The sequence below is a fragment of the Wyeomyia smithii genome, chromosome 3 (assembly GCF_029784165.1).
Source record: "Wyeomyia smithii strain HCP4-BCI-WySm-NY-G18 chromosome 3, ASM2978416v1, whole genome shotgun sequence".
NCBI classification, from domain to species: Eukaryota; Metazoa; Arthropoda; class Insecta; order Diptera; family Culicidae; genus Wyeomyia; species Wyeomyia smithii.
Window position 1 is genome coordinate 78,374,984 of NC_073696.1, and position 27,506 is coordinate 78,402,489.

At 41.8% G+C, this 27,506-nt stretch overlaps 1 protein-coding gene across 6 annotated transcripts in view; it reads right to left on the reverse strand.

Moving 5' to 3' along the window:
* Nucleotides 1–27,506, reverse strand: part of LOC129726899 (serine proteinase stubble) — a 134,787-nt gene that overhangs the window by 47,707 nt on the left and 59,574 nt on the right. For all 6 annotated transcript variants that reach the window (XM_055684114.1, XM_055684117.1, XM_055684119.1 and 3 more), the window contains one exon: nucleotides 8,122–8,281. In XM_055684114.1, the coding sequence (XP_055540089.1) occupies nucleotides 8,122–8,281 (160 nt within the window). The remainder of the gene's footprint in view (nucleotides 1–8,121; nucleotides 8,282–27,506) is intronic.

Consider the following 27,506-nt stretch of genomic DNA (forward strand, 5'->3'; position numbering starts at 1 on the left):
AAAACCGCGCTGATTCAAAAATCCGTGTAAAAACCGTGTTAATTCAAAAATCCGCGTGAAAAAACACGTTATTTTAAAATCCGCGTAAAGTAGTCCAGCAAGAAGGGCTTTAGAAAAACCCCGAGACGCTCTAGAACCAGTATTTAGAATTGTCCTCTTTGACGGTCATTCCGGATCTTTCGGTGGGCGGAGGGTATTTTTTGGACTAAGTCTTTTACTAGATAAACACTTAAACGTTTCTGGTTTCAAACCCACGTTAATTCGGATTGTGCCATCCAACCCGTGACTTGTCAGTCATCTCTTTCGGGTCAGAAGTCTAGTCTTTCTTGGTTAAGTATTCGAGGAAACTTATTCAAGAAAGTTTGACATTTTGATCGTCCTGAGATGGCTGACAAACAATAGGTTTGTATGGCACAATCTCACCCCCACTTATACAATCCTACTCCGGCTTACGGTATTTGAAAAAAAAAGTATTCAAAGGCAAAAAATGTCAAACACGTGCCTGCATAAAAATCGTGATATTATCGATAAGTTTCCATCAAAAGACTCCAAGATTGTTTATATTTTGCGTTTTAACATTTATTGAAGCAAAGGGCTCAATCTGGGCTGTTCGAATTTTGGTTCGTGATGTACAAACGGTGCGCGAAGTCAGGAAGAGCCTAAAGGAATGTCTGCGGGATCAGCTATCAGTTTCCGGTCGAACTATTTGTAGCCGCACAGTGCTCGGAAAGGACTGAAATCGGGGCAAAATTAATAACTACTAAGAGTTGCCTCCTATATGAACGATGTCTTCTCGAATGTTGATCCTGAAACTATTGGCCAACTTTTGGTAATGGCTATTTAGTTAAAAACTTCACCGCTAGGGCAGTTCGTCGCTAATTCCTCAAGGAAGCAAAATAGAAGGGTATTGTCTAAAGAAAGTTTGAAGAGAATAGTATTTTGGGAAGCTATTTCTTGGATATGAAGTTACCTGACGTATATGAAGGTACCTGACGTATTTTTTGAGAAATTTAACTTTCTTATTTTTATTGACTATAATGCAAGTCGAGCTGTTTTTATTTCTATTTCAAGCAGTAAATGTGCAGCTGACGATTGAAAAATGTACTAACTGGGGAAATAGTTAATTAGAAATTTACGAAAAATATAGTCCAACAACTTCTAATCTCCGGTCAGATGCGTTTCCGATTACACCACCGCAAGACGTATAAGACGACCTCACTAAATAGCTATTTTGTATCGCTTGCACACTTTATCGCACGTCATCATTTACTAAGTAGAGAGTATTGTTTGATGGCTGGCTTTTGTATCGTAACTCTCACGTCACAGTGGGGTTTACTGCATCAGTAAGAGATCGAAAAGTGCCAGTCTGTTGCCGTCTCTACCAACGGTAATTAAGCAATAAATCTTAAAAAACATGATTTACGCCTACTTATAGCATGTCGAAGAGGACAACACCGAAAAATCTCGAATTCCACGATCCAGATATATCAAATAAAGTTGAGGTATGCGTTACGGCTTTTAATATTCAGGTAGTTCGAACCTTAATTTTATGAGTGGTGCTCTAAGCTAACATTGCTTGTTAAAAAATGGCCGCTTGCGTGTCGCACGCTCGTTTTTGTTTTTGATATTGTGAACGTTTAGGAGAAAATTGCCCAGAAAACTTGTTTGTTCCTGTCTTCATGAACACGAGGGAACATTTTAGTCTTTGAATGAGCGCGGGCATCGGCGGGGAAACCATTTAAAACTTTAAACTAAAAGTTGAAGTGCCATGCATTTTAACATAGTTGTTTGTAGTGGGCTTATTTCCATAAAATAATTCAAAAAAGGATATCTGAAGTTGTTAGAATGTTAGAGTAAGGCCTTATCATCCATTCGAAACCATTGTAACATTTACTACTACGTCTGCATTCTGTAATAAATCTCCTGGGTAAACAACGTGAAAATTAAGAAGTCGTGAGTGCACAAGAAGCCTACTTTCTCAACTAACGAAGTTAAATATATGACAACATTAATAATCCGAACTTTCTGATGGTTTTTGGCATGTAAAGAAGCGGCAGTCCCGTCCACTGGTCTCAGAGCTGCAGGCAATGACACAGCGGCAGCGGCTGAATAAGAAGTTAAGTCGATTGTCCCGGTGAGTCGCGACGTGGCGGTGGCGATGGAAGACGAGACATATCGAACCCTAGATGGCAACGACTGGCAAGACACTTCGTATTCCCCAAGAGAGACATTTATAGTTTGAAATGCCTGCCAGAAGTTGCGTCATTTACCAAGAAATACCTAAAAGGCGAAGACGCGGTGTTCTGGCCGAACCTGGCCGTTGGAGGAGATGGAGCGGCTGAATATCGATGTGGTACCCAAGTCGACGAACCCCTCCAAAGTCTTCCAGCTACGTCCCATCGAGAATTTCTGGCTGAAAGTTTCCGCTTGCAGCCATAAACCGCTTAACTATTCGACATCATCCGTGGTAGTGCTGCAATACCCGTTGTAACTCTCTCTCTCTCTCAGGCATTTTTTGTTCCTCTTCTGTAGAGCCAAAAACACAACTACATCCATTGATTAGGATTATTGTTGACCCATATTTTATTTGGTACTAGTCAAATATCCTATCACAGTAAAGGTGTAATAGACATTGGTTGACAATGCACCCGATCCCAGTTCTAGAAAGTTTAATACTTCACCAGGATCACTTTGCCGGATTTCTAAGGGTTCTAGCAAGCCCTTTCCAAATAACAACATCCTTTTATTGAACAGGGATAGTCAACGTGGCTCTTAAACATGAGCCTGTCGTCGACTATAACTCCCAAGATCTTCAAAGATTTCTTCGTTCGTTCGTTCTTGAACGTTCTGGTGACGGAGGTTCCCTGGCCATTTTCAAGTCTACGGCAATAGGACCAGTCTCTGTCGCTTCTACCACTCTTAGAAGAGGCAGTTATCCCGGCACATCTGTGTGACTTTTTGGAACATCCCGGGGCTATCTTAATGGCTAAGTTACTTACTTTCAAATAGTTGTCAATCACGATGAGCTCCTCATTAGTACCCTCTTCCTCAGCCTCGGTACGACTGCCGTCCATTACGGATTGCATGATCGGCAGAATGGACGACCATTCCTGCTCTATGCCTGAGACACTAGAAAGAGTCCTTTTATGATTCGTTCCAGCATTGCTGGTGATTGCTCGGTAGGCGTCAACACATCTTTTGTGTTGGCCATTTAAGCACTCGCGCAAAGTCCCTCAAAACAAGGGGGCTTACTCGCCTTTCTTCCTCGCACTCTTAAGCACCGATCTTGCAAATCCTCTGTACTCTACTCTATGTTCTTCGGTTCGTGCACGTTGCATCTTCCATCTTGTACGGAGGCACGCACTGCGGAGGTCCGCTATAGCGTCAGTCCATCAGTACACCGGTGACTTTCTATTCCTAGGCTGGTGAGCTCTTGGTATAGTGGTATCAGAAGCTTGCGATAGTATGGCTCGGACACTCGGACGGAGCATACTACCTCCCTCGCCAACTCTCCTTATTGCCTCCTCGAATACTCTTCTCTGCCTCACGTTGTGGTTTACCTTGGAACAAATTATTTGTTTCTGTCCAACGGTTCAACGTCGGTTGGTGTCTACATCAGGAAAAAATTGCTACTGTTTTCCCCTTATGAAGACACCAATCGGTGCTGTAACGTTGGACAGAAACAAATAATTTGTTCCAAACTAAAAGACCGTTTAGCCAAAATCCCCCATATCAACAATACGTTCGATTGCCAAATTTCATTATATGTTGTGGAGAAAACCACCTGGTGGTCGCTATTGGTGTAGCTATCGTTGTTTTCCACCAAAAAATGATAATGTTCTGGGGCGTGTTTTTCGTGGGGTAAAGTGGGAAGTCTCATGAAAAACCATTGACAGCATATTATTGCATCAACAGTCTTACATCAACATCCTGCGGGAAAATTTAGAATCCAGACGGGGTTGGAAGGGAAGTTTGTATTCCAGCAAGACAACTCGAAGCATACCGCTGAGAAGATCAAGTCTGGTTCTGGTTTTGTTGGATCAACCCGCTGCACCTTAACTTCATTGAGAATTTGTAAGCGACTCTCGATGCATTTGGTTGCCAAAAATGAGTTTACCAATAAAAATAACTATTTTAAAGCTCAGGATCCACAACACCTTAATATCCTGGCTGGAAGCATGCTAAAGCACCTATAGCAGGTCCTGAATGCTCAGCGAGGAGACTTCAATCGATGAAAAATGTTTTTAGCTCTATTTAATCTTTTCTGGAAGCTCACTTCACACCAGGCTTGTCGTTTCTGCTTAGAGAATCACTAACGTGAAGAAAAATATTTTTCAGAGAGCAGCGAATCGTTTGTATCTAAAGAACTTGCAATAAACATCGCGGTGAAATTGAAAAAAAATCACCCCAGAGAAATGATAAACTGGAATGAGCTTTCTCACTCGAAAGGACACAACAGAGCTCACTGCAGTGCTTTTACAGTGTGTCTTTTAAGCAGTTATCAAATTGGGGGAGCATCTAGGTAGGAAAGTTGATTGCGTTGTTTGCACTGCATCTCGAAACTAACAAAAATTCCAGCCGCCCGTCACGCATGTTTGCTCTTCGAATGTTATCGAATTCATCTCAGCAGTGCAGTGAGTGGTAGGAAAGTCAGCGTAGGTTATTTTCACTAAGTAAGTCTAGTGAATATGAGGAGGTCCATAACAAACAGATAAGGGAAAACCTTTAAGGTCCAGTTAAAAAAAGTGAAACTTGAACTTGCATTTTTGTTGGTTAAAAACAAATTTGCACTTGGTATATCCGAAAGTGTTGTTTAAACAATAATATCTTCTTCATTCTTCAGTTTGTTGGCTAAAATAAAGCGAATAACCAAATAACCATAGAACAACAATTGGCTGTATTGCTTCGTAAACTTGATATTTTATTTGGATTGCATAATAAAAATTGTATCATAATGTGGAATAAATCATGCCAATGTGCTGTAAAGCAATACATGTCATCATTATGAGGCTACGATTATACAGGAAGAACTAGCTTCTACGCGGAGCCTCGGAAGTAACGTCTTATTTTATGACCCTAATGATGATGTGAGAGTTCACACTGATTGTTATTAATAACTTCTATAGGGATTCCGATGAAGAGCTATGACGTTGACTTAGAAAGAATGCACTATCTTCTATGTGAAGTTCATCTTTTGTTTTCCCTCCTATCTAATCCTGCATAAATCAAAGCTTTAATCACGGAATGCTGAGGACTCTCTGAACAAATTGCTCTAAAAAGACAACTACGCTCTCTTTTGCAGGAGAACATAAAACCAGCTGTTTTGAACCATTAATATCATTCGATTGTGTCAACTGAACTGTTGAAGCTGGCCTTTTTTTATTAGTTTTACTGCTAATGGCATTTGGTTTTTTGAAGAGCCTCAGTGGCGGGCTCTGTAACACTCTTCTAGACACAGCCCTTGATAGGCATAACCAAATCAACACATAAAGTGTTTCATAAAACTTATTGTTCTAGCAGAGCCATGAAGCAAAATATTTATGCTTGAACTTGACTTTGAGAAGGGCACGATAGCCCCGCCAAGAAACAGGAAAACTGCGAGCATAAGGCAGTAGCAAATAAAAACCGTGGCAAGCATAACCGCAAAATCGCTTTGTTGCCCCTGTCCGACTGTGCGCCAAACGTGGTTCTGAAGCTGAACCTCAGGCAACTATAGGTCTAGTATAACATGAACAAATAACGCTTGCGGATTGAAGTAACATGGATGATACGATGCAAATAATAATCAATAATGGCAGACTTTTTGTACTAGAACAACACCAACCGAATGGGATGGTAGTAAAGGTAGATCAGAGGGCCATTACCGTAGCAGCTCCCCACATCCACACCAACCCCAATGTTGAAGCACAAACCGCGAAACCAGTGGCTTTTGACGTGATCGCGCTCGGCCATGCCCTGCTGCGAGTCTGCGCTGGTTTGGCAGAGTTGGCCCCTGCGACCGAGCACGGATTATGCAAGGTTTAGGGGCAAAATATGGAACCGGACGACGAGACAGCTGATTTATGTGATCTTGACAGTGAGCATCTTGCCTACACAGAGGAACTCGATCTTAAATTAGCATACAGTAGTATCATTACTGCGGCGTTAATTAATATGTTCCCTTTTTGTTCAACGGATTGATGTTTTTATGCGTTACTCCGGAGTCAACAAAATTATCGATGTTAATTCAATGTACAACTGGTTCAACAGCACTTTGTGCATAAAATTGGAACAAATAACTGACAAAGTGTATCTTTTCTTCTGCCCAAATCGGCCCACACCCCGAATGCTTTAAAGTAATAAATCCGTCCGAAAGTCCGTTACTCTTGCTTCTCTTGCGTGGAGCCGGTCGTTTCACTTGTTTTCCATGAACAACAGTTCTGGATTAGCCCCAGCAGTATAATGGTTCAAGGCGTCCCGCGGTGAACGGTTTCCTGATGCACAGAGTTCATGCGAAACAAAACAGCCAAAAGGTCTAGACTGACTGGCCCGATGGTCAAGTACGCGTGTACCGTAAACTAGAACCGGGCAGCGGGGACCAGTTTCAGTCACTACAGAACGATTATGCAATATGATCACCGGTGGGCAGGTAACAAGCTAGTTAGCAGTTGCTTTTCAAGTTTAACGTGGTTGCGAAGCGATACAGTAACGCGTGAACATTGACCCTGGATGTTTATTTAGGAAAATAAAGTGGACTTCTTCAAGAAACATAGATTGAGGTTATGGCATAAAGCCATATTTCTATAACCGTATATAATTCAGATCTTTTTGTTTGGTTTGTTTTGGTTCATTTGGGACCCACTGATCTGAGTTCAGAGAATTGAAAAAAATGTGACCCGCAAAATCTCACGTTCAAGGCTTCTCGTGCACAAAAAAGTGAAGGCAGTTTCTTTGATATTTCTTTTTTTGGATAGCTAATCAAGAACCAATTTTTGCCTAACGATTGCGTCATTTAGTTAGCCAAAAACAACAGCAAGAACGCATTTGCTATTCACAATTCGTCGCACCGCTAAGACACACGAACACATCTCTTCAACAACACCGTGCAGTCTGTGTGTCTTATGATCGACAGGATTTCGATGCAGGCACCTGCTTGAATATCAATCAGAAAACATAAGTCGTAAAGAAAACGCCATTCGCGATTCATCCTCATCGCCAGGTGTCCTCCACAGGTCAATGACTCTCCTTCGGCTGGTTGGACGTACTGCCAAGCTTGCGGATCTGTGGGTGATGATTTTCCAAAAAAAATCAACATCAAAAAACCGTGCTCCATTAGCAGAAAATTTGACTTCACACCTCGCACACCTTACATCGGAACTGGGTCAAACCGAACTCGTCGTTGGAAATTCACTTTCATTTCATGAGCTTGAAAGCAGGTTTGCTGAGTGGGTTGTGACGCCGGCGGTACCGGGCGGGAGTAGGCGGATGGATTGTTTATTCACTGCCAAGTACGGTGGCCAAGAGGGGCAGGGGGCTGCGACGGACATGGACAATCTTTCGAAAAGGAATGAACCACAACTGACTAACGGTGATTCGCTTGACGGCAGGCGTGACTGGCGTATTCATGTCCCGTTGTCACCCGCTTATTTTATTGACTAATTCTTAGCTGTATAATGGCTTACTGGAACCAACAAAACGGCTAGGCTATTATTTGTGACGGTTTCCGTAGTGTGCCGATGAGCTAGAAGCTGACAGATATTTAAATTATTATTATTTTAACCGGTTTTGAGCCATTGGCCTCTGTTAAAATAATTTTGGAGACATAAGTGGCCTTCGTGTTTTCGCAGCATCTTTGGTTAATCAATCGAAAATGGAGTAGACAAAAATCTAGGGTTTGGCAGATTGAAATCACTTGGAGCTGAACTTGGAGAAACACGTCTGGGAGTTCATCTCTCTTGTTATGTTACATTTTGTGTTCAAGAGGAACGCAGACGTTCCTTTCTGTGAAACGAACAACATCCAAATAGTTTCGCAATAACGCTCATCATATTTTTGGTGCTAACTAAGCGTGGCGAGCTTTGGGTTGAATTTATATGGTCAATAAACTAGCGTTTTTATAAATAAAAAATAGCGACCACTTACGCGCTGATGAGAACGGATGCATCGGGTTCCCGTGAGCTGTGCTGAGCAGATTGCTCAGAAACACTGTGAGTGAGGTCAGCAGCAGGGCGTTCGTTGTGCGGGAGGCAGTACATCGCTGATAGTTCCGTCTGTCTGTCCCTCGACGTGGCTTACTGGACATCTGAAATAAACAAGAATGAATGAATAATTATCTTTTCGACATTCACTGGTTTCTATGGGTTCTTAGAAAAGTTGCTTGCAGAGAAATACAAGCCTATATTGTTTTATCAAAAAGTAGAGTTCTTCACAATACAATTAACTCTCTAGTGCTCAATGCTGACATTTGGCGGGCTTCAGTCAAACCTCTAAAAAGTTTCAATAAATACTTGAAAAGTGTTTATAATGGTACATAGTGATTTTACCGAAGTCTGCCTAGAAATAAACTTGGGCACTAGAGCATCAAATCATAGACCCCAGTGTGGTTCAGAGTATAATGCTCAGCAGCTCGTATTCGTACTTCCACGTGGTACTGACTGGAATAAGAGCAACCAAGGGAAGATCGGTGAACCGGTTAAAACTTGGTCGTATACTTACAGGGAAGAGAGCTGTTCTCTCTGGAGAATAGCCTGTCTGAGCGTCTGTTACCCATGCCAGAAGCGGCTCAAACAGCGACTGATCCGAAGCGGACGGTTGAAGAGTGAAATGTGGTGTCTCGCCAGCTAAACCCAAGATGGCGTCCCCGTCGCGAGACTAAGCATCCGCAGCTCTAGTGAGGCAGCATGCCAGAAAACACTCACGAACACTCAATAAGTGAATACGAATAGGAACCATCGACGAGGTGACGAAATAAGGACGACGATCGAAAGCTCGGTAGATGAAATTGTAGATTACTGAACGTCCTGAGTGGCGCCCTGTTCCTGCTGGATCAGCGAGAATACAGTCCTTTTATCATCGTTGTGCTCCAGCTTTACCGGAAAGGAGAGAAGGTACGAAGCAGTTGTGGCCACAGTACTATCAGAGCGGAAATCGCCAATAAACTGGGTACTGGATTTATAGTGCTTGGCAGAACACCATTCTCAACGTGTACTCCCTTCACGAAGCAAGACCCGATGCACAGAATGAAGCATTTTACGTGCAGTTGGAGAAACTCTATGACAGCTGTCCGCGTCGAGACATCAAGATGGTCATCAAGGTCATGAACGCTCAGGTCGGAAGGTGAGAAATGTACAAACAGGTGATCGACCCGCACAGTCTGCATACCGAGACGAACGTCATCGACCAGCGATGGGTTAACTTGGCAGCTTACTGAGAACTGGCAATCCGAAGTACTTTTCTTTTCTTTCCTCGCGAAGACATCCATAAACTACTTAGAGATGACCTGACCAACGCAAGCAAACCAAATTGACCATGTTCTCATAGAGAGCTGGTTCTTCTCTGACATTACCATCGCGGAGCGAATATTGACTTGAACCACTACATAGTAGCAGTATGCTTGCGATTAAAACTGACGATCGAGTATAATGCAACATATAATCGAGCTCTGCGGTTTAACATCAAGCAGCTCTGGGACTCCCAGGCTGCGAAAGAATGCGCGCAACAGCTCTTAGCAGTACCTACTACCCACGGAAAAGGGGCTTGGCGCGTCACCACTCGAAGACGCCTGATGCAGGATTCGCATAGCTATCAGGGAGACAGCAACGGTCACACTAGAAGTGGAGGCACCTATCGAAAGAAACGACATGTATGACGGGAAATGCGAAGCAGCGGTGAAGGGAGAACAAGGCTAATTACAAACGTGCAAGGAACGACATGACCACGATTCTCGGACAAAAGGAAAGCCAGCAAGAGGATTGTGAACATGAGGAGTTCGAGTAGCAAAGGTTATGTGCCGCAAGCCGACATGTGTAACGATGCGAATGGGAACCTTCTCATGAATGCCAGTGAGGCGGTCGACAGGTGGAAGCAGTACTTCGACGAACACCTAAATGGCCATACAGCAAGCAGAAGCGAAACGGGAACGATCACGTACCTGCCCTAGCCTGCTCATGAAGTGCTGCCAGACGAGCGGATGAAGGGTACCGTCTGCCCCATTTATAAAAAAAAAGGATAAGTTGGAGTGCCGCCACTTCCGTGACATCTAGCTTATTAATGTTGTCTACATAATACTGCCGCATATTCTGTTTCGTCGTCTATCACATTTGTCCAGAAGGTTCGTGGGCCAGTACAAGAGTTTTGTGGGATCCAGCGCAACTACGGACAAGATCTTTACAATCCAACAGATCTCACAGAAATGTCGCAAATGCAACATGCACACACATCACACCTTAATTGACTTCAAAGCGGCCTTCGGTACAGTAGATCGATAATAGCTATGGCAGATCATGCACGACATTGGATGGTACAAGTGATGAGCTTTGTGTGTGTTTTGAGGATACTTTCGGGCCCCCATGAACTGCGCAGAGGATTAACACAAGGTAATGAGCTTTCCTGTTTGCTGTACAACGTCACCCTTGAGGGTGTGATTCGGGAGGCGGTCATCGACACGAGGGGCATGATTTTCACAGAGCCGGTTCAGCTTCCGAGCTTGGCGGATGACCTCGACATGATAACACGCAGTTTCGCATCGGCAGAGGAAACCAATGCCTGACTGAAATCTGAATCTAGATAAATCGTACTGCGGATGAATGCGTCGAAAACCAGCCTCCCAACTCGAGTCTTTGGCTGGTAATCGTGCCTATTGCTCACTTCGGAAGACACTTCGATCGAATCAAGTGCGCGAACACACGAAGTTGGCGTTGTACAAAACCCTGATAAGATCGGTAGTCCGCCATGGAATCGAAAGAAGGACTTCAACGGAATTGAAGTTTCGAATGGAAGGTGAGGCGGACGGATGACAGAGACGGGCGAAGACACATGAACCATGAGCTGAACTGTTGGTCCGATGTTTTAGTTCACTTCGAAAAAGTTTCAAAAGAAAAGTAGCAAAGATTATGCTAGGGTGCACAAGAACAGGCTCAACTCGGCATTACGGATGGTGACGTTTGCATTAGAAAAATGAACGAAAATTGCCGAATTTGGAAAGATTTACCTTCACACGCACTGACGAAACTACCCATGCAGCGTCAATCATAGTAACCCATGAGTCAGCAGAAAAAAAAAATGACAGCTCTATCAGCCGAACGCTAACCGTGATGGCGAAAACAGTGAAGCTACTCAATTCAGAAATGTGTGCGTTTAAAGATCGGTATCCCACCGCGTCGAAAAAAGACGTCGTGCGGCACTTTATGGACGCCAAATACGCCCGTTCCAGCATCTACAACATCTTGGCATTGTTGGTGGTGGTGATGGACGTTGAGACATATCTCACCCTGGATGGCAACGATTGACGAGGCACTACGTATTTCACTTCCCCAACAAAGGAAGTGGATCCGATGTGAAGTTCATTTCACACACCAAGTTTCTCAAGAAGGTATTGCTGTAGCTGACAATCAGCGAAATCGGCCTTCCGGAAGTTGCGTCGTTCATCAAAAAAAATATCATAAGAGTGAAGACGGATCTGGTGTCGGCCCACTACTCGAGGCGATCGTTGGAGAAGATGGAGCGGCTGAATATCGATGTGGTTTGGATAAGTTTAGGTCGGCGAACCCGCCCAATATTCCCTAGCTGCGTTCCATCGTGATTTTCTGGGCAAACTTGAAGCGTAATATATTCTCCAACAATTTTGTCGCGAAAACTGAGGAAAAATTGATAAAATAAACGGAGAGCTATGGCGAGTATTCCGTTTTACTCACAGGAAACCGCTCGCAAGGGCGTAGATGTTTTTTAGGTAAGCTAATATAATTACCATCCATGGGTAATTTTTCAAAATCAGTTCTCTGTCATGTTATGTTCATCACCATTCGAAAAAAGTCGAACGTTTAATACAAACGTAATCACAAAATATTTAACTATGAACATCAATTCTTTCTAAACTTTATTCTAAGCACACAGAAAGGGAAATTTGATTGCTACGAAAACCGTACATAACTGTACGTATCAGCAGACAATTGCGAGCTGCCAAACAATGCATTATACCAAGATGTTTAATATCAGTAAGCGGTGGAACCATAAAAAGATCTTTAGACGGACTTTTGGCAATTAAAGGTTTAGATTCTAGATTTAGTATAAATTGTAATTTTGTATACCAAAACTAAAATAAATGTAAGCACAAAAAATATCAGTTGTATGCGGAACGATATTGTAGATGTCATTTCATGCCGTGAGAGCATCGCAAATTGATTCTTCAGTACAAATAATAGCCAATAAAATTTACTACAAAGATCGCACACAACCGTACGCGTCTGCAGGCAGATATAAAACAATACTATTTATAAAATGAAAGTTCTTTCATATCGTTTTCTCTGCCAGGCTATTGAATCCAACGGTGATTCATTTTCAACCAAATGAACTTGTTCTCAGCTGAACCACCGATATTTTTGCCAGAAGATTTATTCAAATGCGATGTCATTAGGCTGGAACTATTCAATAGGCCGTTATGTTGAAATTCTAGCGGCTACTCGTAAATTATTTATAATGGTACACTTAGTTTTATTTGCAGTTTTGGAAAATTGGCCAAATGAATCACGGAAAGAGTGCAATATAACCTAAGTCGTTCATTGTTCGTGGCTTTTATTCAAAGTAATTTCAAATTGAGTCTTTCGCATGAACAAAACTCGAATGTAAATAACATAGAGAGCTCCGGTTTCCAGTGAAATTTCCAAATATTTCAATGTTTAGTACACGTTTGAACTCTGAGTCATATCTAAACTGAACCCGATTCTTGTCGGTAGAATAAAGGGTAAAAGAGTTCATACAAGGCCGTAAGAAACCTGACGATGGAAGGCTAAGTGGGGCAAGCATATCAAAACTGGTGAAGTAAACCCCTTAGAAGAATATAGTGGATAATCGTCTACCAAGTCATGGCATCGGTTTTTCAGGAATGCAATGTAACCATAAAAAATGGCCACATGATGCGAAGCTTGATTCTCCTCACTTTAAATATGCTATCAAAGTCATTGAGTATCACTAGAAGAAAAGTTTCAAATTAAAAAGAGACTATGTTAAGGGATAATGAAATGCATTTAAAATTTGGAATATATAATTTGTTGAATGAAAAATTTTCTACGAATTTAAAACGAACCGTAATCGATAGATCCATCGTTATTCGTTTTTGATTTGTTAAAATCATGAATTCAATGCAATAACCGGCAAGACACACACAATTGTCAAACTGCTCAGCCATGAAATATTGCGGCAAGTGTAAATGTCAAAATGCTTTATTCTGTTGCTTGTACGCTAATAAGAAATGGCTGAAAATTATCAAGTTGACTACAATTTTTTCTCTATTTATTACTCATTTGTAATCATATCTATAAATAGAATGTTTCGGTTTATCTTTTGCGGCGAGCTTTCATTGCTTGGTTAATTGCTGTAAATGAATTGACTCCAACATGTCAATAATCTATAACAGAAAACAAAAGATGTTTTTAAATATTTTTCCTGCAAGTACAATTCACTCGTCCCGCAACATATTCAACGTATACGTAATGTTGGGGTGGTCCCGCCATCACAGTTCCTTTCGCGGCGAGTATTTACGGCATGACTAATGACCCGACAACTGGGAGGTCCAGCCAGTGATTGATTGGTTGGCTCAGTGACTCTTGAATCATCCCCCGGGTTCTACGTTCTGCACAAACGATGATAATTGTTCAGTCGTAAACTCGGTATAAAGTTAATGATGCTGCATAACCATAAAATTGGCATGGGATGCTGGCGAAGGATGTGAAGGATTAATTCTCATTCTTGACGATTAAATGCGTCTCATTGCAGCCCGCCAGAAGCTGATGACGTCCTGATTGGGGTGCTGAAGAACGGCAAGTGTGAAATAGTTGGCTGTAATTGATTTGTGAATTAGTTAACGAGCTTGCTCGGGGGATTCTCTCGACGTATGTCGAGGCAGGAAGACTCTGATGAACTGACGGCATTGCATAAAGGTCAAGAAAATGTTTCCGATGGTTGGAGGGTTCGTTGTGTATGCTTGCAGCACGCAAACAGTTGCCCTCATGCGGTAAAAGCTGCTATATAATTATTTTATAAGCTAGATTAGAGGATGAGACCTCGTTGATATGTTTTATTCGTGATTGTTGTAGCATGTTTATCAATAAACGGAAGTGAATTCCAACTCATCAGCAAGGGAAGTCGTTGAATTTACCTTTTTACCAATCTGACGACTTTAAATAGTGATTTATGAACTTCCACTATCAGTTTTTGCTACCGTTTAGTACTCATGCTGTAACACTGCTAACTCGGTTCGGTTCAGACGCGTGTGCATTTATTCCGCTAGCTTCCGACGGTTATGTAACGTCACAGATCGTTGCTTTAAAGAGCAACGGGTTTCGGTTTCATTTTCATGCCCAGTCAACCAGGACACTGCGTGGAGTGTGCCACTAGCGGAGATGTGCTTTCAATTGAAACGGATGTTCGCACCTGCGAGTCAGAGGTGGTGATTAAAGAAAGGTACGGGAGACGCGTATGCAATTGTTTTACCTTCCGATCCGAGTGAAAATGTATGCAGAAAGTAATAATTATTTTTTGTTTGTTTTCAGTGGTCGGATTGAGATACTCTAATCGGCGTTTGTTTTGATATAAATCTAATTGTTGCGACATTAATATATCTTCGTCATTAATACATTTTCGTCATTAATGAATCATTCTCAACTGTTTGGCCAGTCAATCTCATGTGGTTTTCTCAAAGAACCTCAAAGATGGTGGGAATTATTAGTGCTGCAGGTGTCAATAATTAGCTCAAAGATATTGTCCGGCCAGATGTTGAGAAACATTTCGTCTATTAAACCATTCTTAACCAGACAACTGAATTTTGATTCCTTTAAAAAAAAAAGGTACAAGAAGCATTGAATCGTATAATTATTACGAACGGTTAGGGAATAGAGCGATCTTACATTTGAAACACATTTTCTACCAGTTGTGTAACGAGCTTGTAGTTAACGTTAAATAGGGGTTCGAATTAAAGCAATTATGAGTGGTGAAAACTGGTTTCTCTCCACGGAGAATCGATTAACGCTACATTGTTGAACGTTATATTTTTTCCCAACACTCGTTTTTGGTTGTTATTTGAAACTGATTAATGTTTTTCTTGATGCTACATTTCGGCTTAGGAACTTGACCTTTCAATTTTTATTTAATCACAGTCTTCGCGGTCGACTGTCAGTCTACAATACAATTGTGGGACTAGCGCTTGTGGGATCTTACTGATCCTATCAGTCTCTCTCGAGCGGGATTCGAACGTATTACGACTGCCCTGTTAGACCAACATCATACCTCGAGACCAACTGGAAGTATTAATGTTCAATATATACTAAGCTAAGGTAACCAGGGAATAAGCTCTATTTCTTCCTTAAGAAGAACGAAGAACTCAATTATGTATTTAAAGGTTTGCTTATTTTTCATTGAAAAAACATAGCTTAAAAACTACGAAAAAGATTAAAGATAAAATTTTGAATAACTGAGTGTTTTAGGACAGAATAAAACCTAACGTCAAACTGGTTATAATGGAAAAACGCGAAATTTTTTCTGAAACATTACTCGTTATAGATCTTTCAAATTATATGAAAAAGTAGAAAAAGGTAAATACTACAAGGTATACAGCCCTAGGGGTTGTATGAAATGGTGACGTAGGACTAAATATATAATATATGCTAAACTAAATATTATTATATTCTGCGCTAAACTGTTCATAGGTAGCACTACCGTTTATTTTTGATAGTCGTTATTTCAAAACTAATGATAGTAGTAGTTGCGAAAATTCTCATAACTCTTATCTTCAAGCATCTATAGTTCTGAAAAGAACCGATTCCATAATATTCAGTTAGAAATTTGTGCTACAGAACGCTGAAAATCGCACCATGAATATTTTGTTGGCCGCGCATAAAATTTGCTCTCCGCTGTGCCCTCCAGTAGCTGTGCCAGCAAAATATCCTGCATCGAACGATGGTAACTGTTGCTGCCGTATGCAAAATAAAGGTGTAACATGTTCCGCAGTGCCTGGAAGTTGACTCGTATGCAGTTCTCGTTTCTCAATGTCGCGAAGCTTTAACAGCTGCACCGCACTCGCTATTGTGGAACAAACTAAACTGAAGCTGAATTTTCCACACGCAGTCTTTTGTATCGAGTTCAGCGTAGATTTTTACCATTAAGGCGTGGCCACGTAGCTTATAGAAAGAAAGAGAAACAAACCAATACATCTTCAATACTACTGATTGATTTTCATAAGCATCAAAAGAAAGTTTTTGCTTTCCCGATGCGAAAATCACTCTGGTTCTTAGATTAACTAATTTTCGTTTCTTATGTTCGACTGATAACGGTGTTCGAGTGGGCACAAACATACAATTAAACCGGAAAATCACTCAATTTAGCAGTGAAAATTCTTGAAATGAGGGTTATGTCTTATTGTGATAAACTATTCATAGGCAACACTACCGTTTATCTTTGGTGCGCCCTGGTCGTTATTGTAAAAATGATTATTGAGAAATAGATGGACATTTCACACAAGGAGTAGTTGTAAAAATTCTCGTAACTCTTATCTTCAAGCATTTATAGTTCTAAAAAGAACCGATTCGATAATCTTCAGCTCGAAATGTATGCTATAGAACGCTGATAATCACACCACCACCGGTAGCATCGATTATTTTGTTGGCCGCGTATAAAATTTGCTCTCCGCTGTACCCTCCAGCAGCTGTGCCAGCAAAATATTCTGCAGCGTACAATGGTTATTGTTGCTGCCGTGTGCAGAATACAGGTAACATGCTCCGCAGTGCCTGGAAGTTGACTCGTATGCAGCAGTCTGCCCCTGTTTACATAGTTGACGTAAGAGCCAAAATGACCAAAATGCACTTTTTCATTGATTCAGCTTCCTTTCCCTAAGATACATACACTACAAACGAAAAGAAAACTATTTTGTTCAGAAACTTTTGAGAAATATTGGAAAAACCTTTTGGCGTAACTGCCAATTGGTTGCAAAAACTGGCGTCACTCCATACAAGGTGCAATTGTCTATGTTAAGTCATTTTATTCAACTGTCTAATTACTGTCTGTTTGCCTCCCATGGAAAGGGGAAAAGGGAAAAGGGGGATTGAAGTCTTGTATTGTACATTAAATATTTTTACAAACACTCAGCCTCAGGAAGGTCTAAAGTCACCGTGTCCTTTCCCCCTACTAGTGGATATCCGCATCAGATGAAATAATTAAAACGTGTGTGTATATTACGGTGGGTAAACTCAATCGATTTGCCAGAACGTTTCTATGGTTCTATTTGGGGCCCCAAACAATCCTTACACTACCGGAAGTGGATTGAGCGATAGCCCTTTAGGAAGAAACATGCAAAAAAGTTTTCCTATACTAATTTTCATACAAATTTATGTACATGCATATGTAATGCACCAATCAGAGGCACGAGTAATCCATATCCGGCAGGTTCAGCATTGTCTGGGGGCTTAAACTGAACCATAAAAAAAACTTTGTCCTGGCTCTGTGCTGTCAAGTTTGCATTTTTCCATGTAACGATTACCCACCTTAGCGTAAATGTAAGTCTTGATGCATGTGTTTAGGTGTGTATGTGTGTGTGTGTTTGTATGTGTGTTTGTGCGTTTTTGTCTAATTGAAACTGCCGATGGACAATAACTGACGTTTGACCGAAACACGATTGATAAAACTGAATCAACTGCGAAGCAGAGTGGGAAGTAATTGAATTTTTCACGCCAACTTATGCGAACAATCTGCGAGAAAAATGCGTGTTTATTCGCATAAACTGGCGTAGCGGTTTTTCTGGAACAATTACCACGGCAGACTCGCTTAATCCATGGGGCCTCTATTCAAACATCAATCTTCATAAAGCTGACAGAATATTTCGTTGAAATTGTATCTCAATATAATGATTTGGGTTAAAATAACATAAACGCGTTTTTCTCGCAATGATGGTGTTGGTTGTTACGTCAACTATGTAAACAGGGGCAGAGCTCTCGTTTCTCAATGTCGCGAAGCTTTAACAGCTGCACCGCATTCGCTATTGTGGAACAAACTTAACTGAAGCTGAATTTTCCACACGCAGTCTATTGTATCGAGTTCAGCGTAGATTTTTACCATTAAGGCGTGGCCACGCAGCTTAGACAAAGACAAACAAACCAAAACACTTTGTTGAGTCAAAAAATGTAGGCAGTGGAATTTATTTCGTCCATGTTATTGTTATCTGTGCTTGGGAAGCAAGCCAAGAACAAGGGAAATGTATGGGAAAGCATGACCTTGGAACTTTTCACCTTTTTCCACCATTAAGCAGTAAGGCAACAATGTTGAACATAATATCAAAAAATTGTTACACATTTTATCTATCCACAGACATATAAATGACTAAGACGCATTAAGTCGTTCGCTTGCTATAACCGTTTGAAATCTGACGCAACATTTGCCAGTTTCATTTTCATTTTCACAAAGTGTAATCTAGTATAGAAAACAAAGACGTAGTCCTACGTCAAAAATGTTTATGGGAATGCTTCTCTAAACAACGTGCTGTGGCTGGTTCCGTCGCTTTAGAGACAGAAATTTCGATGTTGACGACTGTCCGCGTTAAGGAAGGCCAGAAAACTTCGAAGACACTGAATAGGAGGTATTGGTCGATGAGGATCCATTCCAAACGTAGGATTAGGAGTTACCCGTCAAGCCATTTCTAAGTGATTGATTGCTTTGAAAATGTTCTGTAGCCAAGGGATGTTAATCGTCGTATTGACGTAGAATTACGTCTTAAGGTAATTACAGGGGTACAAATTTAAAAACCGAAAACAACGAGAGCGTCACGAAGATTGTCCACAAATGATTAAAAATCAACTTCGTTCTCAGTTTCCAACAGATTTGCTTTATACTTAGAGCAATCGATTAGAAAATCAACTATGCGTCCACGAAAATGCGGTAAATTGTGATTTTGTGATGCCCATTACTATACTATTACAAAATGTTGGGCTATTTTGAACGCTTGTTTCGACCAATCAGATCTGAAACAAGGCCTTCTTCTCTAGCACAGCTGACGCCAAAGTATACAATCGTTTTGATTTAACAACCGATTTGTACTGTTGTTGTGTAACTCGCTCTAGCCCATAATGACATGCCTACCGGAAGTTTACCTATCAGTAGTTACGTATAAAAGCTACCATGCAGAAATTTAGTCTTCACTGTATAACCGATTACTGCAGCAAAAGGATGGTTGACTCTTACTGAGAACTGGAATTTTACTAGAAACTGGACTCGCAGCCGGCAGAGCAAAAGCTGATTTTAGTGTAGGAAAGGCTGAGCAGGCGACTCATTCAAACGCAGTGTTCCACAACAGATGGACCAACCGGCGGACCGTAGCACTGCACAGCATTACTAAACATGTTCGGACATGTTAGTAGTTTCGTCCGGAACTATCGCGTTGCGTTTGTTTTCAGACTTTTTGCCACTGCTAATAGCTGTGAAGGTGCCGGTACTATTTGCAGTTTGTCTGGATCAAAGAATAACAAGAGAACTAGAGTCATATCCAATCAACTAATTAAAAAAAGAGAATTATCACGGAAACTTTCTGCCTTATACCGTTAAATTGGTTAACCCGAATCGAGTGTATTCCCAAGCCTACTGCAAACGATACATTGACATGAGAAAGGCCGTCGTAATTCAATTTGTGTTATAAACAACTTCTTCAACTATTTACACCAGCAAATAACTGCTCCAGCGGCAAAAAAGGAAAACCCTTCATCGCATCGCGACGGGTGATGGAAAATGGATTCATTACAACAATTCAACGAAAAGAAAGTAATGGGGACGGCCCAATCATGCTTCTACTCTGTCGGCTTGGCTGAACACACACTTTGCGAAGGTTGTGCTGTGTATTTGGTGCGACCAAAACTATCACGGTTGAACAGTATTGTGGCGATTGGGTCATTTATTACGTGAAAAACGGTCTCAATACGAGCAGAGGCACAAAAAAGTGGTTCTACTGCATGACAACGCTCTGCCTCATACTGCCAAAGTCGTTAAAACTTACGAAGAAACGTTTCAATGAGTGGATAAGCTCAAAAGATGAACACTTTTATCGTAACGGTACACTAGCTCTATCAAAGAGATGGGCCAAAGCTAGCAATGGGCAGCACTGCAAATGATTTCAAAGTAACTGTCTTTAAAAATAAAGTAGTATTTTTTTTAGAAAAAAAAAACAGTGAGAGCTTAGTTGCGTACCTGATAAATTTTCAAAAGTTAACTTATTCGTTGTTGAAAAAATATAACTCGAATAACTCAAATCTTAAGAAACACAAAAATACAATATAAAATCACAGATAATGTCTTGGATAACTTAATGTTTCTACGACGAAATTACACCTAATCAAAACACTTTTTCATTCAATTAATTAATTTAATTTAAAGAATAATTTAACTTTAAAAATACAGAATTTATCCCTATTTTGGGCAATAGTTGAAAAGGTTACAAACGCAACAATAAAACACGTAACGTGTCGTGTTGCGGCTTGGAAGGAAGACAATGAAATAGTTCTCGTGTCGGATGGAAGCAGATACTCTTAAAATCTGGTCCGTGTTGCATGTTGCCGTAGTGCGCCTGGGGTAAAATTCTGTTCGTGGTGACGTTAGCTTGTGGCACCTGAGCGAAATGTTTAAGAATACACTCGGTTGAGATCAATCGATTTGATGGTGTAAAGCAGGTAATTCCAGTAATAATTGACTTTCAACTCTATTTTTTATTAATTGGTTTGTAACCTTGAAGAGAAGCGTTGTTTAATTGATTTTAAATCATTCGAGAATAATGTGGAAAGTTTCTGGAACACAGTTACATGTAGAGCACTAGGGTGGCAATGCGATGTATGGAAAAATCGAATTTTAAGAACCGACCATGTACATTTTGTTTATTTACCAAAATTAATAACCTGTGCAAAATTCCAGCTTAATCAAATATGATTTAGGGGTACCTCAAAGCGCTCAAAATTTCAGTGTTTTACCCTCGAAAATTAACATTCCTAATAAAATATAGTGTTTAAGATGCCTAATAAACATTACAATGATTTAACTGTGGTTAGGTAAATCATTTTAATGTTTATTAGGCATTTTGAACCAGATTTTTTATTAGGGATGTCTATTTTCGAGAGTCAAAACAATCATGTCCGATTGAGCTGAAATTTTACACAGATAATTTATTAGGCCAATAAACAAAATGTACATGGTCGGTGACATAACCGATTTCGCTGCCACCTTATAGAGCGTGAAAATTTGTGATCGGTTGGTCTTAGTTTTTACTAAGCTGGGACACAAACTTTTTGCTTTATCGGAGAATGCCTTCGTTCTTCGGGAGAAGAACAGCTTGCATATTTTTCAGAACAGCTTCCTGGGCTATAGTGACCATTACGCAGCACACAATGAATTCGACCTGCCAGGAATTTAAACCCAGCATAGGACAGGACTTTGTCTTTCCCTCGACATTGCCTCTTTCGCGACCAGACATTGTAACTTTTGGGCTTCAAATGGTGAGTCGACAACTTTGAAGGAGCGTCAAACTTAGCTCCGGTCTTCACAAGTTCCTATCTCACGCCTCCACGAGTCATATGATACAATAGACTACCAGTTAAAACATGGACACAACTGGTTGGCCTTGCCTGGGCAATGTTGTCATCCGACAATAGCTAAGTGAGAAGGTGCGACGCGATCGTTGGCGCGGTAACCATATCTCGGCGGTAGAGGAAATGCTTCGCTAACCCGAGCGTCTGTCCACCAATATGGTGCACAGACAGCGTCTGATCTCCATGTTAGGAGCGGCTGATTAACGTCCTAGTGTCAGCGTGGGACTCTAATCAGAGCTGACACGATGGCCCTCCGGCGAGACAGGGGGTTGGGGAAGGCCCAACAAGCCGCCCCGAAAAACACCAAATGTTGCAAATATCGAAGAAGTTAATACGGATCGGAACAACCGGCACAGACCTATGCGACGAAATAGGGACTACGATTGGAAACTCGGTACATGGAACTGCAGATCGTTAGGCTTTCACGGCTGCGACAGGATCATATATGATGAACTAAATCCGCGCAACTTCGAAATCGAAGCACTGCAGGAACTTTGCTGGTCGGGACAGAAGGTATGGAAAAGCGGACATCGAGAGGCTACCTTTTATCAGAGCTGTGGTACTACCAACGAGCTTGGGACGGGCTTTATAGTGCTGGGTAGGATGCGCCAACGCGTGATCGGGTGGCAGCCGATCAGTGCGAGGATGTGTAAGGTGAGAATTAAGGGCCGGTTCTTCAACTACAGTATCATCAACGTGCACTGCCCACACGAAGAAAGAACTGACGATGAGAAAGAAGCGTTCTATGCGCAGCTGGAGCAGGTGTGTGACAGCTGTCCGCAACGGGACGTTAAGATCGTCATCGGTGATATGAATGCTCAGATAGGACGGGAGGCAATGTACAGACCGGTGATAGGGCCGAATAGCCTGCACGCCGCATCAAATGATAACGGCCAACGATGTGTGAACTTTGCAGCCTCCCGCGGTATGGTAGTCAGAAGTACCGTCTTCCCCCGCAAAGACATCCACGAAGCCACCTGGAGATCACCTGACTTACAAGTGGAGAACCAAATCGACCACGTTCTAATCGATGGTAAATTCTTCTCTGACGTCATCAACGTTCGCACCTACCGCAGTGCGAATATTGATTCGGACCATTACCTTGTTGCAGTATGCATGCGCTCGAAACTTTCGACGGTGCAAAACACGCGTCAAAGTCGCCCACCGCGACCAAACATCGGGCAACTACGGGACGCCGAGGTTGCACGGGAGTACTCGCAGCAGCTAGAAGCAGCATTACCAACGGAAGAGCAGCTTGGCGCAGCTACTCTTGAAGATGGCTGGAGGGACATTCGATCAGCCATAGGTAGTACTGCTGTAGCGGCGCTTGGTACTATGGCTCCGAACAGGAGAAACGACTGGTTTGACGACGAGTGCAAACAGTTAGTGGAAGAGAAGAATGCAGCACGAGCGAGAATGCTGCAACATCAAACGAGGGCAAACGTGGTGCGCTACCGACGCGCACGGAACAGGCAAAACTCGGTCTTACGGAAGAAGAAGCGCCAGGAGGAAGATCGAGATCGCGAGGCGATGGAGGAACTGTACCGTGCGAATGACACACGAAAGTTCTACGAGAAGCTGAACTGTTCCTGCAAAGGCTATGTGCCACAAGCCGACATGTGCAGGGACCTGGGCGGCAACCTTCTCACGAACAAGTGTGAGGTGATTGACAGGTGGAAGCAGTACTACGATGAGCACCTTAATGGCGATGTAGCAGAGGACGACGACGGAGTGGTAGTAGATCTCGGTGTACGCCACCACGGACCAAATATCCGCGGTACGGCAGGTCCTACAGAAGTGCCGTGAGTATAAAGTGCCCACACATCACACATCACTCATCGATTTTAAATCGGCATACTACACAATCGTTCGAGACCAGCTATTGCAGATTATGCACGATTACGGCTTTCCGGATAAACTGACACGGTTGGTCAAGTCGGCGATGGATCGGGTGATGTGCGTAGTTCGAGTTTCGGGGACACTCTCGAGTCCCTTCGAATCTCGAAGAGGGTTACGGCAAGGTGATGGATTATCGTGCTTGCTATTCAACATCGCTTTGGAAGGTGTGATACGTAGAGCTGGTATCGACACGAGTGGCACGATTTTTAGAAGGTCTGTTCAGCTCTTTGGCTTCGCCGATGACATTGATACTGTAGCACGAATCCTTGAAAAGATGACGGAGACGTACATCAGACTGAAGGCTGAAGCCGGATGAATTGGACTGGCCATAAACGCATCGAAGACCAAGTACATGAGAGGAAGAGGTTCCAGAAAAGACAGTGTCAACCTCCCGCCACGAATTCATATTAGCGGTGATGAAATCGAGGTGGTAGACGAGTTCGTGTACCTGGGCTCACTGGTGACTGCTGACAACGACACCAGCAGAGAAATTCGTCGACGCCTTATGGCAGGAAATCGTGCCTACTTTGGACTCCGGAGGACACTCCGCTCGAATAAAATCCGCCGCCGCACAAAGTTAACCATCTACAAAACACTGATCAGACCGGTAGTCCTCTATGGCCACGAAACCTGGACTATGCTCGTGGAGGACCAACGCGCCCTTGGGGTTTTCGAACGAAAGGTGCTGCGTACCATCTGTGGTGGAGTGCAGATGGAAGATGGATCATGGCGGAGGCAGATGAACCACGAGTTGCATCAGCTGCTGGGAGAATCACTCATCGTTCAAACGGCGAAAATCGGGAGACTACGGTGGGCTGGGCATGTCGTTAGGATGTCGAACGAACCCGGTGAAAATAGTACTTGGTAACAACCCGACTGGAACAAGGCGACGGGGCGCGCAGCGAGCAAGGTGGCTCGATCAAGTGGAAGACGACCTGCGGGGCCTCCGTAGACGACATGGCTGGCGAGCTGCAGCCATGGACCGAGTTGAATGGAGACGACTTCTTCGAACAGCAAGGGACACTTCGGCCTGGAGCTGACTGGTAATGTAAGGTAAAGTAACTTCCAAATTTTATTCAACGGAATAGCAATGTTACCAAGAATAAACGGTACAGCGATGTGATGATGAAAATGATTGTCTTATATACCTACAGAGAGGACTAACGCAAATGCCAAGGCGGCGCAACGTAGATGATAGAATGAAAAAAATCGAAAAAGGGGAGTAAGTTAAAGAATGTGTACAAGGAAATGTTGGATGTTGGATGTTTAAAACATTTTCGATCGTCCGCAGTCAAAAAAAAAAAGTCCACGCGGTCAAAAAATGAAACGAACGAATATGACAAACGGGTAACGCAAATGATAAAAATAACAAATCCTGTAATATTCTTGAAATGATAAAAAGTACAGAATTTTATCATATTCTGTTATCATACACATGGATGTTCAAAAGTGTGTTTTTTTAAAGCATATTTAAAACAAAATTTGTTATTCAATTAACAAAACATTGTACATTCTTACTAATTCTGATCCCCTTACCCCTGGAAAACCTCACAAAATTTCCTCTAATTTGTAATAATCAGTATGTCATTTTGATAGGAATTCAGATATTTAAACTATTAGAACACACAGTTGATACAAAAAGTTCGTCACAAAATATGAAGATTTGTTATAATCCTGATATTTTTGACTGATCGGGAGTTGAGCGACCAATCAGAAGTCGGAATCTGCGTTCGATAAGGCTTGACAATTTTCAATAGTACAATAGTTCGAATGATCAAAGGAAGAATGCAGGAAATTGGTTGGAATCTGACTGAGTTTTAAACATATGAAAGTAGATAATTCTCGTGACACTCTTGGTTTTTCAGTTTGTACTCCCATCTCAGAATATTGCCGTAAGACGTAATTCTACGTCAAAAAAGTTCGTTTCAATTAATTTGTTCAAAAGAAGTTATGTCCGATAAAAGCTTAACTCCGACCAGTAAGAGGACACCGAAGTGCCTAAGTTTACTCCTTCAAAGTACTGTAAAAGTTCATCATTTCGAGTGCAGACTCGAAATTCAATTTTATCAACATGGTTCTGAGATAGATTCAGTTTTTGTATCCAAATATTAAATGACTTAAGTTTTAGACATTCCACGTTGCTATATACGTTTAAGGTTCTATTATATCTTCAGCATTTTAAAAGTAAGTTGTGAAACAATACTCACAGAAAACTGTGCTAAGACATAATAATTTCTGAAAATAATAGTTTTGTGCTAAAAACTCATAAAATTTTATTAAGATTTTCACAGCCATTCTATTTAGTTTTGTTCAAAGCATTGAATTTTGAAAATTTAAACAGAGGTTAAAGAAGGATTTCTAGATTCTTTTTTCAACTCTCTCATTTATGTTAAGTTACGGGAAATACCTATATAAGCGAAACAGAAACGTACAGTCCTATCGAATCGACACGATCTAACATACACTGACTTCGCTGAATAGATAGAATCATGTACGACGATGGTTTAACATCTGTGCATTGAAAGTATGTTTAATCGCAATCTTCCGAATGATTGATGCACAAAGCCTTCCCATTCATCGTCCACTTCCGGACAGTCGACAAATTAGCAATTGACGGTTCCGCCAACGAGAAGCTGAACATTTATCTGCTGCATTTCAATGCCGCGATGTTCCTGCTGTTTGATATGTTTCGAGCTGCTCTTGTGAACACTAAGTTCCGTTCAATTTATTTATCCGCAAGACAGACTCGTTTCGAAACAAAAACCGTAGCATAACTCTACTGACAGTAATTATGATCGAAGCAGCTGTCAAACGCTTTTATATCCCTTAATTCAGTAAGACTGAAGCAAATCTCAACCGGAGGATTGAAACGATTAGTTTCTTACCCGGTTTCATGACACCTGAACGACCAGCAAGTAGCAATTATGCTTGATATATTATCTTTCGAACGATAATTTCCCCGCTGTGTGAGTGATTAACGCTTTCGATCCTACCAGTGGCTAACGCAGCCGCATAGTTACTTCGTAGGGATCATCACTTTAACACCACAGCAACGGCAGCAGCTATCGAGATGGATGGATGGATGGTCCTAAGCGATCGGTGAACCTGTTCTGATACTGCCGGTTGCCGCACTCTGCATCGAGAGCCGGATTGCACTGGCCACTCCCGGAGAAAGGCGACTTGTGAAAGGATGAATGCAGTGGAACGAAGGTGCGAGATTCAGATCGTGAAACAGGTTTCCAACATGTGAGGAATGCAATAATAAATCATTCCTGAAATGGGTCAAATTTGTCAGCCTCTTTTAGTATCGTCAGCTCAAGGATGTCGACGATTTTAATAGCAGTTCGGTGAGAATGCTTTTTTCTTTCTTTCAAATTAGCGATGAATCGTGCGATGAACAAATCAATGCTGTACGTTGAAAAAATTGTGTTCAAAATTGGGATTTCGACAAGGAAGTCATAACATTTAATTAATACATATTTAAAACAACACGGAAGGGCCAAATTGTAGGACTGACCCACAGCCCACTAATCTACGCAGCACATCTGTAAAGTTCATTGCGAAGAGTTCAACATTATGTGAAACATAATCAAGGTGGGAAAATTCCACCGCTTTTCCCTTTGATTTCTTTATTGTTTACCACCGGCAGCGGGTCGTAATCCACATTTGCATAATAATTCTTTGTTTTTATGTGGCGTTTTTTCTTGTGTCTGCTTCTAAGAGTTTGAAGTTTTGTTTTCTCTAGCAAAACCATGTACAGTATAAATGTCGGTGACCGCATTTCTCAAGCCAATTTTCTCCTTCGCT